Source organism: Trachinotus anak, unplaced genomic scaffold, assembly GCF_046630095.1.
Source record: "Trachinotus anak isolate AG129_WGS33_773 ecotype Australia unplaced genomic scaffold, CSIRO_AGI_Tana_v1 ptg000005l, whole genome shotgun sequence".
Lineage (NCBI taxonomy): Eukaryota > Metazoa > Chordata > Actinopteri > Carangiformes > Carangidae > Trachinotus > Trachinotus anak.
The window spans coordinates 5779882-5795437 of NW_027273856.1; the positions used below are offsets into that span (position 1 = coordinate 5779882).

At 42.4% G+C, this 15556-nt stretch overlaps 1 protein-coding gene across 2 annotated transcripts in view; it reads left to right on the forward strand.

Annotated features, from left to right (window-relative positions):
- The window catches only part of kirrel1a (kirre like nephrin family adhesion molecule 1a), a 34554-nt gene extending 19377 nt beyond the window's left edge, over positions 1–15177 (forward strand). The window contains exons 5-15 of one of the 2 annotated variants that reach the window (XM_071478033.1): positions 77–227; positions 1002–1107; positions 1341–1489; positions 1766–1893; positions 3586–3712; positions 3961–4061; positions 5553–5769; positions 7506–7613; positions 7878–8005; positions 8287–8400; positions 12580–15177. In XM_071478033.1, the coding sequence (XP_071334134.1) occupies positions 77–227; positions 1002–1107; positions 1341–1489; positions 1766–1893; positions 3586–3712; positions 3961–4061; positions 5553–5769; positions 7506–7613; positions 7878–8005; positions 8287–8400; positions 12580–13242 (1992 nt within the window). In that variant the 3' untranslated portion in view covers positions 13243–15177. The remainder of the gene's footprint in view (positions 1–76; positions 228–1001; positions 1108–1340; positions 1490–1765; positions 1894–3585; positions 3713–3960; positions 4062–5552; positions 5770–7505; positions 7614–7877; positions 8006–8286; positions 8401–12579) is intronic. The other variant, XM_071478034.1, reaches the window with a different exon arrangement.
- The last annotated feature ends 379 nt before the right edge of the window (positions 15178–15556 follow it).

Consider the following 15556-nt stretch of genomic DNA (forward strand, 5'->3'; position numbering starts at 1 on the left):
ACATGCACACATTCATGACCTGTTACGACCTTTCATCCGTCTTTTCAACCTTTTGTCCATCTTCCGGCGTCCTCAGGAGGTGCTTCCAGACAGGAAGAGGGTGACCACACGCAGCTACCTGCCCATCCAGCCCGTGGACACCGACACTGGGAGGAACTACAGCTGCGTGGCCACCAACCTGGCGATCCCCACCGGCAAAAGCACAACTGTCACCCTCAACGTCCACCGTAAGCAATGCCAGGACCCTAGACCCAGAACACTAGATCTCATTCTCTGAACCAAATGCTCAGTGGCCTCAACTCATTGATTGAGTCAGTCGCTCTTTTTGCAAAAACCATAAACAATTTCCACCTCGTTAGACACAAGTTGCGTATCTCATTCGCTGTTGTTGCAAAAAGTCATTTTGAAAACACATTTTCACCCACGAAAGCACATTGTGCGCTGCGATGCGTAATGGTGAGTGAAAGTGGAAGTGGAAGTGGAAGTGAAACACAGTTCCAGCACAGATGCAGATACCTTACACACAACAACTCAAAACTGAAGTGATGAAGCCAATATGAGCCGGTCCAGAGCGCACGGGTGGATGAAGGTTGAAGTTTGAAAGAAACAATGGAGGCAAAATCACCCGAGAGGCAGAGGAGGCAGAGGAGGAGGAAGAACAGAACCCAGAACACTAATTTCTGAAAAAGTTTGAACAGCTGTCACAAACCATGGTCTTGTTCATGGAATGACATGAATGTGTGTGCATATACAACTGTAATATATTATACTGTTATATTCTGTATATACCACAATGAAATATAAGTATATGGCCACATACATTGTTATTATCACATCTGGCTAATGAAAACGGCTAAATGTTTTTACAGCTGTAATACATGGCAGCCATTTTGCATCAGACTGTCCTCCAGACTGCAGCATACATTAGATGTGGTAATGCTGTTTAATGTGAGACTCTCTCTCTCTCTCTCTCTCTCTCTCTCTCTCTCTCTCTCTTTCAGATCCACCGACTGTTACCTTGTCCATTGAACCTCGCTCCGTCCTGGAGGGGGAAAGAGTCACCTTCACCTGCCAGGCTCACGCCAACCCTCCTATAATGGGCTACAGGTCTGCCTCCACATACGAGCACATTCTCATTTTCACAGGGCCTCTTAAAGTAACAGCTACCTGTCCACATAGTGTGTCTTTATTGTGAGTGTGTATTCTTAAATCTGCCTTCGTTGGGCCATAAAAAAAAGAAATGTAAATCTGTGCAGAGCATAAAAGAAAAACAAGACATTTTAACTTTTGTGGTGTCCGTTTGAGTCATGTGTTGTTAAAGTTTTTTTTTTAAATCATAGGTGGGCTAAGGGTGGCGTGGTGCTGCAGGGTGCCAGGGAGAGTGTGTTCACCACCAAGGCGGACCACTCCTTCTTCACCGAGCCCGTCTCCTGTCTGGTTTTCAACGCTGTGGGGAAGACAAACGTCAGCATCCTGGTGGACGTGCACTGTGAGTTACTGAACTCGTAACTCAGATCACAATATCCATCAAAAATAATCGCACTATGAGTCCACTGTGAGTCACACGATCCTCGTCTCATCTTGTTCCGTCACTCGTGGCCCACTTCACTCACCCCACTCTGGAGTCAGAGGGATAAAACGCACCCATGTTGTGTTTCTTTTCTCTCAGCAGCATCTCCTCTTTAGTCCTACTGCATTATTACTCAAACACAAGAGAGAACAACCCTGTCTCCCTCTCTCTCTCCCTCTCTCTCTTTGTCTCCAGTCGGTCCGATCCTGTTGGTGGAGCCGCAGCCAAAAACAGTCGATGTCGACTCTGATGTCACCCTCAACTGCAAATGGGCTGGAAACCCTCCCCTCACACTCACCTGGTTCAAGAAGGGGTCAAACATGGTAAGGAGCTAAGAGCCCACGGATTGCACATGTCTCCTCCGTTCTCGTGCTTGCACAATTTCTTACAGTTCACACCTTCTACATCCTGTGTTTACAAAAGCAGCCTGAAGAGTGTTATCTCGTCTGCACACCCAGACATCTCTTCTCTTTTCACCTGTCATGATCTTTTTTTTTCTTTCATTTTCAGTTTTTCTTTTCTCTGATATTCTTTATATGACTGACTGTAATATATTATAGTCCTTCTGTCTTCTTTTATAGCACGTGTAACATAGTCCTACTAGATTTGAATGCAGCAGCAGAAACAGAGAGCAAAGTATATAAGGATTTAAGATGACATCATAAGCTGGTTGGCAGCCATATTGGTGTCTTCAACAATAATTTTTAATTCTCTCATTTAGATTTTGACAAGAAAACAAATAACTGCATATTTGTGTACATCCCTTTTTCAGACTGTAAAAGCTATGGGAAATTCTGTTGTATACAAATTGTCTATAAAAGATGCAGACTTCTAATAATTTGTAACTGCAAGGCTATTTCTCTGTAATTAGTGAAATGTTTGTAATCATCCTCTAAATAAATAATAAAAAAAAGAAAATTAATTTCCAAAAATGTCAAACTAAGACTCTCTCTTCCATCTTTGAGTTAAATAAATTAACTGTCACTGTTTTGTTGTCAGTATCTTTTGTGTTACACCAGCCAGAAGCTAAACACATGGCAAGTAGGTGTATGTAAACATTAGCATTGGTTGCTAATGACTCATTAGCTCGTTGGCTAATACACAGCCTCTGCAGGAGAGAGAGAGATTTCTGGCACAACGCACCAGGGAGAGAGGGAAAAGTCTGAGGAGGTAAAAGGTCACAGTATACAGAAGAACTTAATTGTTATTCTTGATGTGGCCACGACAGCTGGGCACATTTTGGGGGTACAAACTTAAATACCAGTGTGTTTTGAAAAGTGCAACTTTTTGAAACTATGAACTAAATATGGCGTCACCCCTGTCCTCTACTGGACATTTCCCATAAGCCCCATTGGTGGATAGGAATATGTTTGCATATAATTGGTTGTTTTATGTATTTGTCTGTCTCATACTTTAGATGTTGCTTGTACTATGTTTAGTGATGACCCTGATGAAGCCGAGACGTGTCGCTCTAAAAATACAGTTTAAGTTCTGTGTAGTGCAGGTGTTGCTGGAGTTTTGACCTCTTCAGGTGAACTTGGATTGACTTATATTAAGCTAATGTTCATAGCATTTAGGAGAAGACACCAGGACTAAAGTCAGGACAGCTGCAGCAGAGTAAATTAAATCTGATTTAGCCTTCACCTAAATCTCTGTAATCAGTTTTCTTCAGCTATTTCTCTCTTGCTAGCTGGTTACATATTTAGCCATAATTTTCACACAGCTAATTTTCTGGTGGATGTGGTTGCTAGGCAACTGGAAACCCTTTGTGACTGGTTAAAAGCAGATGTGCAGGTTTGCATTGTCAGCCATTTAGGGTCAGAGTAGTAGATATAACACACACACTGAAATAAGGCCAGACATCCAGATACGCAACATGAAATAATACACGTGGAGGTGCGATAGTGCATTAGCCTCTCCTCCGCTTTTATTTTGTTGATCCCCTCCTGTTGTGTAGCAGATTTGCCTTGTTTATATTTATGTTTTTGTTTTTTTTTTTTCTCACTCCCCCACAGGTTCTGAGTAACAGCAACCAGCTGTATCTGAAGTCGGTGAGCCAGGCGGACGCCGGCCAGTATGTGTGCAAGGCCATCGTCCCACGGATCGGAGTAGGAGAGACTGAGGTCACGCTCACAGTCAACGGTCAGAAAACATCCACATCATTTAATGTATCACTGCTTGCTGATGAAAATCTCATGCTCACGAAAAGGTCAGCTTGTTAGTAATTGAAAAGAAAAAAAAGAAAAAAAGTAGTATGTCCAAACGGGAGGACGTTTATTTTTAAAATCATACAACTTCCTCTTGAACGGGCCTGGTAATGTTTTTAGTTCGCTGTATTTTAAGTGTAATTACTCAAACACTCATATGACCTGTCATTTTGACCCATGCAGGTCCTCCCATCATCTCCAGTGAGCCAGTCCAGTATGCAGTAAGAGGGGAGAGAGGAGAGGTGAAGTGCTACATAGCCAGTACACCTCCTCCAGACAAGATCGTAAGTCAAACAAAAAAGGAGAAAAGTTTCAGTGCTATGAAACATTTCTGGCACCAAACCCGCACTTGAAATTTCTAAATTTTAGCCCTGCATCAGTTATTCAAACCAAAAAAAAGTCAAAAACGAAAAAGTTTTGATCACAAAGAGCTTGAGCTTGTAATTTTCAGTCTTCCATCCGTTTGTATTTTACTGTTGCTGTACCATCCTGTTCCTAAATGGCTCCACTCCCGCACAGTAAATGCTTTTAGGCACTGTCCCCTTTTTTCGCTCTGAGTGGTGACTCACCCTTAAACTCTCCCAGAATGTTCCTCCATCCCATCACATAAACAAACCAACACTAACACTAAGCCGCTCCGCTTTTAGCTCCTGCGTCAGAAATCAGCTCGGATGCTTTCTCCGCTTGGCTGTATCGCACAGACACAGTAGTAGTAGTTCCTCGGCTCCCCGGGCCTCTGTGACTGATCCATCCTGACTCGCAGTGCGCGCTCCTAATGCAAGTGGCAGAGGTGGGGACAGAAAAAGATTTATAAAATATAAAGGACTGGAGAGGAACAGTTGTCCCAGTAAACGCCTCAACCAGGAGATTCTCCTTCTCTGGAATAAGTGGGCAGATTATGGGAACATGTGGGCTTATGCATAATTAACCTGCCTTAGTACGGTACAATGCTGAATAATAGAGCTGCTTTTAGTGGCTTTAAAGTTGGAGAATGTGCAAGATTCTCGCCGGCTCAGTCACCCCCACCCCCCCCCCCCACCTCTGTCTGCACAAACATAAAAACTGTTGCTGGTCCTAGGAAGTCATGCAATGTTTGTGTTTAACATGGGAGTTTGTAAATTTATGCAGTCTTCTTCTGCACTTGTACATTACATGTTCGGGTTAGGTTGGATTTTCACTAAATATCATATCAGCCAGTTGCTCTAATATGAGGAAATATTTTAAACCATTAATCAAATTGTTTATTAATTTAAATTAATAATTATTCCTTTAAAATGTTTTATTGTTTTTAGTCAGGGCTTTAATTTTGGAGGTCTCCAGTGCTGTGTTTGCTTGAGTTATTGTCGCCAGGATTTCAATGACATTTAATTTGCTGGAAATCATGGGTGCAGAGTGCACAGAGTTTCCCATGTCCATGTTCCATCTGGGATAGTCTTAACAATTTATTTGTGCTCTCAGACACTCTATACTCAAATAAAGATAAATTACTATATCTACTTTTTGACTACTTACACAAATTCCTCATTAATGCTCAAGTTAAGATCTCCTCCCAGTTTTAGTTATGTTGTTCTAAATTTAATTTAGATGTGTGATTTGATAATTTACCGTATGTGTCTCTTAAGTAAGACGGGATTCAGAAAATCAAGAATTATTATGAGCTATACCCTAAGTAAATTGAATTTCATCACACAACCTCCATAAGTATAATAAATCTATTCTAGATAGGGCTTAAGTAATTGTGACATGATCTAATATGGCCTCCTGTGTGTGTGCAGGTGTGGGCGTGGAAGGAGAACGTGTGGGAGAAGGAGAAGGGGACGCTGTTGGAGCGGTACACGGTGGAGCAGAGCAAATCGTCAGCTGAGGGCGGCGGCGTCCTCTCCACCCTCACCATCAACAACGTGATGGAGTCCGACTTCCTGTCCACCTACAACTGCACGGCCTGGAACTCATTTGGCCCCGGCACCATGATCATCACTCTGCAGGAGACGGGTGTGTTATGAATATTACATTATCTATTACAATATCTATCTCATGAGTTTGGGACGAGACAGCAGCACGCAGTGGTTTCATTGGGAAAATAGTGAAGGGAAATGATTTTGATTTTAGTTTGTAAACACAAGAGCAAAACATACAAGGCTTCAAATGACTTATTACACAGGGAGTGCTGTAATGTAATGAAATATTTTGGACCATCAGGCACTTAATTCAAGAGATTAGCCACAAACAGACACGCCTGTTTCACTGTTGAGGTTTAGGAAACTTTGTTTTTCATGATATCAAAAGAAAGGAATGATTCTGCAGACTGATGCTGACGTATAGTCACTTGGTCCTCAGACCTTCATCAGCTCAGAATTCATCTGGTAAAAGTGTTTAAACCTTTCGACCCTCAGACCTCTGTGGACTGAAATGCTGCAAATGCATCTTGAGTTCATGATCCTCGGCTCCTCTTAGTTCTTAGTTTATTAGCATAGAAATTATAGTAAGACATAAAACTGTCAAAAAATATACCTATATATAAATTGTGCAGGAGAGGAAGGAAACCCAAATGGCTTATACAAAGTCCTCCGCTTCGTTTCAACATGTCATTAAAAACATACTACATGAAGGAATACAACATGAAATAAACTAAAAACATGTGGATAGAAAGAAGAAAATAACAATAATAATCATAATGTAATAATAATAATAAATCAAGACACTAAGCCACGTCTGTCTGTGAGAGTTTTTGTATATAATGATATTGACATCTCAATGTAAAGTTAGATACTCTTTCACATATAAGAATTTAGGAAAATCAAGATGCAGATGTCGGGGAAAAAAGTTAAATTTCAACGATGACATGCAGATTGAAGGAAGGTGAGCCACAGTCTCAGCCCTTACAATGAAATCTCAGGTGATTTGACTTAATAACAGGTGACATCCAATGTCTCACTCTTATACATTTTTTGGGACAGTTTGCATGATGCTTTGTTCTTCGGGACACGAAAGAGACAAGAAGCAATTTATCTCATGTCTCTAATGGACCTGGAATTTAAAAATCTACATTTAAACTTAATATTATTTATTCACTAGAGTCATTGAGTTGTAAAAAAAAATGTGTTATTGTATCTATTCTGTTTTATTTTTACTGATTTTATTTACTGCTGCTCGTTTGTCCCCTGTATTGACCCATGTATGTCGCCCTGTTGCCTCTGACATGTGACTCGTTCGCCTGTGAGTTTTGAAGTTGTGTGTGTGGACTGAGTTAGCTGTTAAGGAATTGCTCTTGGGATTTGGATCAGTGAAGTCGTCTGAATCTGAACCTGAATCTGAAATCCACACGTACCCACCACCTGAATTTGATTTGAACAAACAGAACACATTCACATTGTGGGGATGAGGTTCAGGTTCATGAGACGGTGCTATTTCTCTCATTAAAATCTTGCTTGTGCAGCTGTTGACTGACATTAAGATAAAATTAAATAATCCTTTTATTAGTCCCACAGTGGGGAAATTTGCAGTTTCACAGCAGTTGACAGTACAAGACAGAAAAACTGCAAAATGTCAGTATCAAATGCTTAAAAAAGATAAATAATAGAAAATAAGATAATATTTATAATTAGATATTTACAGAAATGTACAGAATAGCAGCGTATTACAGATACTGCAAAGGTGATGTGTGTTAACTGCAATCACTAACTCGCCTTTTCTCTCTATCTCGGCTTCGCTCTCTCACCCTGTTTTAGAGGAGGTCCCCGTGGGAATCATCGCTGGCGGTACAGTGGGCTCCACCATCCTCTTGTTCATCTTCCTGCTGGTCCTCGTTCTTATCTTCTACCGGCAGCGCAAAGGCAGTGAGTCATATCCTCCATGTGCTTCACAAATACAGTATAAAGACAAATCAGCAGTCTGCAAGAGCAGCAGAAGTTCCCATGTTTGTCTAAAGGATCATGGTTTTAGACTTTGCAACAGAACCAAGGAAAACAACTTCCTCTCCGCCATATGGATCTCAGTCCCCTCTGAACCCGCTCCCCCAGCTCGTGAAAACACACCGGCCCGTGGATGAGATGCGTGTGTCCGCGTGTAATTCAACCTTGCTGTGTGTGTTTTGCTTCCAGGTCGGCGCGGGGTCACGCTGGGTAAGCCCGACATCAAGGTGGAGACGATAAACAAGGAGACCCACAGCTTAGAGGAGGACTCCGGCAGCGTTTCCACGGCTTCGCGCATGGTCAAGGCCATGTACTCGGTGAGCAGCAGCGGGATGCGTGTGCTCGTGCCGGACACTGTTTACACAGCCTGTAGTCGTAGAAAAAACCTCAGATTAACTCAGTAACCTCTCCCCGCGCTACACCTTTTGACTAAAAAACAAACTCAATGCTTTCCCCTGTAATCGCCCCTTTTTAACACTTTTTAATCCCATTCTCTCTTTTCCTGTCACACTCTGTTACCTCCTTCCCTCCTCTCTTCTTTTATGGCACCTTCTCTCCTCCTTTTTTTTTTGTTTTGTTTTCTTGTTTGACGGTTTAGTTTCTCCCCTCTGTGTCCTTCTCTCCCTCCAATCAGCCCTTTAAGGATGACATAGAGCTCAAGTCTGACCTCCGCAGTGACACCCTGGACACCCGCCAGGAGTATGACCTAAAGGTGAGAGCACACAGATGCCCGAAAACACTCCCTTCTATCAGTTCCTTCAGGAAGGAGATGGTCCTTAAAAAACTGAAACTGACTTCTTACAGGTACACACATAGATAGAAAACACATTCAAGTGATATTTTGGAGTCACAATAAAAAAAAAAAAAAAACGTAGTCATGAGTCTTGTTGGGTTCATTTTGGAGCAAGGTTTCATTCTAATTATACCTCAAAGGGCTGCAAATATCCTAATCATTACTGACATGGTGACTCTGAGTGATGACCTTCATCCAGTGATGCACAGAGTTGCTGTCACCTAGGATGACACTCAGAGCATCTTCCAGGCTCAGAAGAACTGCATACTAACATTTCTATACAGAAATATATCTACAAACCCTCATTGATAAATAATTGATCTCCGCATTAGTCCCCTGATTGATTGCAGCATCTGGTTTCATCACTGCCATAATGAAGATGAAGTCTTTCCATAATGAGTGAAAGTTCAGGGCAGTTTCACCACCATTTTCTGAAGGTTTAAATCTCAAACTTAATGTTTTCTGAAAGCTGATTTCACAATCAAAAATTCCATTTTCAGAAACCCATTTGAAACCCTCTAGAGGGGGCAGATGTGCATAGAGAGGCGTCAGGAGTAAACAAAGAGGGATTTGAATAGACAGCTACAATCTGGTTTAGGCTGCTCATGTCTGACAGCTGAAATCAAAGACAGAAACTAGCAGCTGGCTCCCAGTAAAGCTGGTGAACAAACTGGTTTCAGGAGCCTAGTTTGTGACAATTATCCTAATTCTAAATATTAGATATATACAGTAGGTTTGTCTTTATTGATAACTTGCTTTTTTTTCTCGCAGATCTTCTCCTCAGAGGTTATTGTTGTTTTGCTCCAGGGGCTTATTAACCTCACGGGTCTCTCATCACAGTGTTTTAAAGCTGAGTCGTTAAAATCCTGATGGATGATGAAGCTGACGTAAACATTGTTCAGTTGCTGTTGCCCTTCTTTTGACAGGCCTGGGCAGGTTTTTATCTAGTTCAGAGGTTCCCAGCCTTTTCCAACTCATGGCCCACTTGAAAATCTCTAAAATGTTGTCGGCCCACATCCGACCCGACAACTATATGGAGGCCAAATGATGTCCTCTCAGAGCACTTTGTATTTTAATGATAGCACCCAACACTGAACTGAAAGCAGCTGAAATGTGTAGGAAGCTCCACGGTCTCTACAGTGGCTTATCACAGTGATTGGCTTTAATATGAGGGAGGAAAAAACCAATAAAAAGAGTTTCAAAGATCATTTGATTTTAATGCATGAAAACATTATTATCTTTTTTTTTTAGATATACAATTACATTTCTAACATTTTATTTATGGTGGTTTTTACATTACATTGTGGTTATTTTTACAGTACTTACAAAAAGAACAGTAAATTCATAAGTATGATGGTACGATAGTAACAGATGATAACATGACTATAACACCTTCCCACACCCTACCCTGAAAAAAAAAAGAAAAAAAAATTAGATTTATAATTACATTTTTTTCACCAAAATTGTTCTTTTTTGCAAATGATTTGTCGGCCCACCTGCAGTAGCTTTTGACCAAGGGTTAGGAACCACTGATCTTTTAACTATTTTACTGTACAGCAGGGCTCTTCAAGGAAAAGTCATAGAGGTCCAGTTAGATCAAATTTCCTCAATGAAAGGTCTGGAACAATCAAGGCACATCAACTGAGCAGCTTTAACACATCCTGTTCTCTTACATTCCCTCTTCTATCCCACTTTTCCCAACTTACTGACTGACTGGAGTCACAGTGATTGGCTGAGCAGTGTCATTGTGACATAAAGGCAAGAAAAGCTGGGCTGGTTAGTCAAAATTGAATAACTCTCAATAATTTACAGGTTAATACGTCTATAAGTTAATGACCTCTGCTGTACAAACATGACTTATTCCTCCGCATCAATACAAACTTCCCTCTCAGTACAGCTGTGTTAGGCTTTGTCTGTCCTCCCAGTTTTCTTCATTTACAGTGTATTTGGTTTGTGTTGATGTTTTTTTTTATCTTTTGGCATCGGCTGCCTTGTTTTTTTTTTCTGGGCAACATGTTGTTGGCTGTGAAGCAGAGAAGAAACCCTCACTAGAAGGATTATTCTGATTTTCAGCCAGGTCCTCATTTGGACTTATCCACAAAAAAAAACAGCTGATGAGGACTTTCATCTTTCATTTGTAGGAGATCTTTGACCAAATATCTGTGAGAAAAACAGATGAGGATATTCAAGACAGGAACATTTTGCTGTGCAGTCGGCCTTTCATTAATGGCTGGATCTCTTCTGGTCCTCTCTGCCCTTCGCTCCGACTGCGAGGAAACTAGCTTCTCTTATTATTTAGAATTTGGCTCGCTCATCTTGACGATATTTAAAGACAGCATGAACGAAAAAAAAACTCAAATTGAAAAAGAACAAAGGAAGTTCAGGCATATTATGCCCATTCAGCTGGCATGAATCATTTATACATTTTGACACTGTGGGGTTGGGCTAAGGTGATGAATGTATTTTCACGCGTGAAGCTGCCAAAATGTTCTGCTGAACCCCCCCCATGAATATTTTGTGAGGGCAAACATGCCACCCCTCTAGCTGGAGTGCTGCCTTGGATCACTTTGAAGAAATACAGACACGAATCCACCCCAGGAGGTGGTTAGATCACCCCGACAACAGCCTCAGCCAGACTCCTTTTTTTTTAATTTATTTAGTTTTTTTCTTCTTCTTCTTCTTCCCACTGCCTGAAGCACCAAAGCAATGAAACAAAGTTGGGTGGGGGGGGGGTCTGGGTACGTGAGAGATGATCCGATGGTAGAATCATGTCAGAAATAGCAGGAAAGCAACATTAGAGCATTCAGCAGGGGGTGTAATGAGCAGGGAGCGCATCTCTCCTTCACCCAGACAACCTGGGGTCGACTCGTTGGCAGGGATCCACTCTGCGCAAGAGGCCTGGAAGAAAACATGCATATTTTAGTTTCACTTTTTCTTGTTAACTTGGTTATGAAAATAAAGGCTGTGATCCAGTTCCATGCAACATAATATGATATTTCAAAGCAGGTTTCAAGTATGTAGTTTGCTCACACTGGAAATGTGACAAGTGTAACTCAAGTTATACTCAAGGCTCTGTGTGTATACGCCAAGAAATGATTTGAGTGTGTTGGTGTTGGAGGAGCTGCTCACAGCCAGAACAAACTAAAACAGATGCAGATGTTGGTGAGACGTCTCCTTGAACACGTTAAAAAACAAAGCATTTATTTTTTTTGTTTTCCTTTTGTAAGGTTTATTAGACAGTGTTTTTTTTCAAAAATTTGCAATTACATTGATGCGCACTTGCACAAATCTGATATTATTTCCTGTTAGTACCGAAGCGTGGACAGCCTGCCGGGAGAACTGGGACATTTCCTGAAACAGTCATTGCGCCTCACCTGTTATTTTCATATTTATTAAACAGTCACAGATGTTTGTATTCTGTAAACTTTCCTCCCAGATGAACATAGTCATAGTGGCCAAATTTATATTTACTCTGGTCCCCCTTACATTAACAAGTAGATTTAGCCCTCAGAATTAGCGTCAGACGGTCTGATGGTTTGTGAGGGTGTCCTGGGATGGAGTCAAATTCCTGGCCTGAGTTATTGTTTCAGCCCATGCCTGCCAAAGGCTACTCTCATTTCTTGTGTACTAACTGCAAAAACAGCATATTATGAAAATTAGTATATATGTACAATGAATTATTATGGGGCATTTGGATACAGCTTCTTGGGGCTTCTTGGTGGATTACTCCCACAGTTATGCAGGAAATTGTAACTGTAATTGTAATTTGCTCATGCGGTTCGTGCCATTGCAGCTTTTCAGAGCCTGTTTTCTCCACAACTTTACTTGTGGGTGTTTCTGCAAAGGACTAAGACTCTGATCTCAAGCAGCTGAGTCACAAAAACGGAGCCATCTGCCCTCACAGCACAGTCTTAATGAATCTGGATCTGAATGCAGACCAGCTCCGGGCATTACCTCTGACCTTCTACATGAGAGAGGGGATCAGAGGAGAGCACAGCATTATTATACAATCCTTTCGACCTGACGGATCAGTATGCAGGCATATAAAGAATCACTTATTATTTATTTTGTTAACGCCCACTCTGTGTCTCTCTTCAGGATCCCACTAATGGCTACTACAACGTGCGAGCCTCCACCCACGATGAAGGCCGCCCTGCTTCCCGCTCCACCATGCACTACTCCGACTACCGCTCCCCTACAGGAACGCCAGGGGGAGCTGCATCTATTAGCAGCAGCGCCGGCGGCTCCGGAGCCACGGCCAGCGGAGGAGCCCCCGGTCCCCCTGGTCCCCTCACCTCCCCTGGCCGCCCCCAGGCCTGCTACGACCCCCGGCCCCCGTCCAGACTGTCCCACATCAGCTACGCCCAGTTCAACACCTTCACCCGTGGGGGCCAGAGCCAGCAGCCCCCTGCCAACCCCGCCCCCACAGCCAGCGACTTCCCAGGGGACTGCAGCCTCCTGGACTCCACTTCTCAGCTGGCTTACGACAACTACGGATACCCCTCGCATTACCAGACCTACCGCATGGGTTTCGCCCCATCCAGCCTGGCCCCGCTGGAGGCTGGCCCATCCTACGAGATGTACGGTGTGGGATCTGGGGTGGGGGGCCCTGGGGTTGGGGTCGGTCCCGGGGGCCCACCTCCCTCGGGATCAGAGACTGGACTCGGGAAGTACGGCAGCTCCACTCGCTTCTCCTACACCTCGCAACACTCTGACTACTCCCACAGCCGACACACACAGAGGATGCAGACTCACGTGTGAGACGGAGACGCGCAACCACCTCACAGTCTTAGCTGAGCATGAGGAAGCATCTTATAAATAGCGTCACATCGGAAAACACACTCACGGATTTTACACGCACACATGAACACACTCTACTGAACACAAACACAACTACAGAACACACACACACACACACACACAACAAAAAGAAAAAAAAACATTGCACCCACCCATGCACAGAGTCAGAAGACCATGCCCATGAGACAGGGAGGGTATGAGAAACGCAGAGGCGCAGAGAGAGAAAAAGAGTCGAGCGGAAAAGAAAACGTTTTAGTGAGACAGGGAAGGGAAATTCCACACAGTTTTGAATTCCCTCACTCCCGACGTGTTTGTATATCTGAGCTCTGAAAGAGCGGACGGCGCAAGTCACAATCAAGACTGGGAAATAGAGCAAGAAGCAGAGAGAGGAGGAGAGATCACAGATCTCGGGAGACTATAGCCTTTGCTATGAACTGACTTTGTAAATGATAAGGGAGAACGTCTTAAGGCAAACTGACTGACTGTCAAATATGGTACACGCTCATCGGGAAAAACCTCAACTAGTGGGAGTCATTTCTGGCCGCCATTTTTTAATTTTTTATTTTTTTTTGTTGGTTGTCATATTCAATGATCATAGAGCACATATATATAGTTTCCCAGAATGCCCTTCTGTACAGTGGTACATGATGTTAGGCAGCATGGGGGAGTGTGTTGGGGCCGGGGTGGGGGTTGGGAGGGTTGTCATCATTTTGCACTGCATCTACAGTATTCGTGCTTGGACGTCCCTTATCTATATCTGTGTAATGTCTTCTTTTTATTTGCACACCAGACTAGAGCTTTGTATTCTATTTTTAACATTACAGAATTATTTTTGTCAATGTAAAATCATGTAATGTGTACGTATGGACCAAAAGTTTGAACGTGAGCGCACATGACTCGCTCGGGAGTTTTCCTGAGTGAAATCCACTGAGACAGGAGTGAGGAGTTGTGCCAACAACAGAGCCTGAAATCAGGACGTATTTCACATCAGGAGGGTATATCAGTGTATGAGAGAAACCCAGTGCCAAGTGTTCATGTTGTTCTTCACCTTAGACCATGTATATGCAGTAGAAGCTCCTTCTTTTGGCAACTGTTGCTTTACAAACCAGGCTTGAGTCATTCCCAGACATTTTCGTAGGCTGGAGCCTTTTTCCTTGAGCTCTTAACTACAAGCCTGGTGCAGACAGAGAGAAAAACACAGATGTTGGGTTTAGAACTGAGTGGCCTTACAGGGGAACATGTCATACATTTCCATTTTGAATCATTCCTCATCGTCTGTCTGCCAAAACGGCCAGAGGAGAATGTGTACGGAGAGGTTTTAATGAAGGCTTGTCCACAATATTGATATGTAGTAGTGTATGACTGTGTGAGAGTGTGTGCGTCTGTGTGTGAGAGAGAGATCAAGAGGGAGTGTGTGGGCGTTGGCACGCACATAGATTTGTACAGTGTGTTTGTATAGATGTGTGAATGACTGCGTGTGTATGGGAAGGATACTGTAAACACACAGCGCCCGACTCGAGTGTGCGCGACATTGAATGCATGTCAGTGTGTATACAGTATGTATGTGTGTGTGTGTGTATGTGTGTGTGCATGTCTGTGTCCAAGCGTGCGGGTGTGTGTTTCAGTATATGTCCATATCATTTCTCTCACAATCCTGTTACAGTACTTTTATACCTCTGGTAGGACTGTATCCTGTATTATTGTGTCTTTGAATTTAGAAGAATCCAATGTTTATCTTATTGTACTGTTCTTCGTAGCAGAGAAAACTGTTCAAAAGATGTACAACAAACGTTAAACTCTCATTTTTTAATTTCATTATCTTCAATATTTTTTAAAAATGGTATGTAATTATTTTTCCACAGTATTACATAAATAAAAGCACTGTTTTTTATAAAATGCAGTTTGGCGTCTTTAAGCAGATGGGTATTTTCACGTACACATGCTGGTGAATTTCAATTTTAAACCTGTGTTATATTCTTAAACTCAGCAGTATAGAGTTTATCAAAACAATAACATTATTATTATTATTACTGTTATTTATATACCTTAAATATCATAGACCTTGTTTGTTCATGACAAATACACAACATAGGCTACAAGTAGAAAGCATGAAAAAAGTTGGCAGGTATGAGGGCAGGGACCTTTAAAAAGTGGGGAATAATTTCTAATGTACTTGAAACATATTTTGCAAAAACTACATTGCCCATAAATACTGATTTGTCATTTGGGATACGTCATGGCGGTGGGCGGCCAATAGGTGGCGGACACAGACCTT